Genomic DNA, 1204 nt, shown 5'->3' with positions numbered 1-1204 from the left:
CCTTGTAGTTACCGAAGCAAGAAAAGTGAATAAAGATACATAATTTTGAAAATTGATCTTATAAGAGAATTGGTTTGTAATATGTGTATTTTTTGTTTCTGATTGGTAGACATTTTAAAGATTTAAGTAGCAGACAGGAGAGAGTCTATATTCTTGGCAACATCAGATGGCAAAAATGTAATTTTTCTCAGTGTACAATATGTTATTAGTAAGATTAATTGTTAATACTTCTTAATATGTTTTAAACAATTCAAGATTTGTTTGACTTGTGTAGATGAGAAAAAATATCCTTAGGGTTATCTGATGGTTGGCTTCACTTAGAGAATGCAAAATGTATTTGTCAAACTGTCTACTGTTATAACCATATTTCACAGTAACTTTTTATTTTTTAAAATTTTCATTTGAGTGTGATAACTTGAGTAAGTAAGATGGCCATCCCCCGCAGGTTAGGCCGGACTGTGATGATCAGTGGCGAGCTCAGAGAACAAGCAAGGGAATCGGGAAAGGCCTCACTACCTCTGTCAAGATGCACCACTGTCCCTACTGTTCATATTCATCCACAACAAAGACAAACTGCACCAACCATATGCGTACACATACTGGAGAAAAGCCCTTTTCATGTAATCTTTGTCCATTCCGTTCTAGCCAGAAAGGCAGTTTACAAACGCATCTTCGAACACACACAGGAGAAAAACCTTATGCATGTGTACATTGTTCTTATCGTTCTACTCAGATGATACACTTGAGGAATCACATGAGGACACGTCACTCGTGGTCATCTGATGGGAGAGTTTCTTCTTAATATCACGTCTGTTTTGACTGAAATATTTAATGTCTTTTTATAAGACTTGCAGAAAGTAGAGAATGTGTTTTAAAATAGATAATGGAATCAGTATTCATTATGTCCTCAGAGAATAAAGAACATAAATATGATCAGTGCCAATTAAGTCTAGATCATTAACATTAATAGGTGTTTGTAGCATTTTCTTCAAGTATTTAAGTTTTGTTTGGATAGGAGAGAAAAATGTATAGTTAAATACTAAGGGAAATTAGGACAGGTGAATTAGAGAAAAGGGAATGGAAAATTAAGGGAAATGGAAATCAACTTAATGTGGATTAAGCATCACTACCAGAACAAATTTTTGTCATTTTCATTGATTTGTATTATGAGGATAATTTTATGATAAAAATTATAATATTCAGG

At 33.4% G+C, this 1204-nt stretch overlaps 1 protein-coding gene across 20 annotated transcripts in view; it reads left to right on the top strand.

Annotated features, from left to right (window-relative positions):
• The window catches only part of LOC119593731 (myoneurin-like), a 102537-nt gene that overhangs the window by 43638 nt on the left and 57695 nt on the right, over positions 1-1204 (top strand). The window contains exon 6 of one of the 20 annotated variants that reach the window (XM_037942741.1): positions 446-620. The exons of the other annotated variants lie outside the window; for them this stretch is intronic. Coding sequence (XP_037798669.1) covers positions 446-620 — 175 coding nt within the window. The remainder of the gene's footprint in view (positions 1-445; positions 621-1204) is intronic. 20 annotated transcript variants of the gene reach the window in all.

Source organism: Penaeus monodon, chromosome 32 (assembly GCF_015228065.2).
Source record: "Penaeus monodon isolate SGIC_2016 chromosome 32, NSTDA_Pmon_1, whole genome shotgun sequence".
Taxonomy (NCBI): domain Eukaryota; kingdom Metazoa; phylum Arthropoda; class Malacostraca; order Decapoda; family Penaeidae; genus Penaeus; species Penaeus monodon.
Note: the sequence above shows the minus strand (reverse complement) of the source record. Positions and strands in the feature narration are given on the sequence as shown.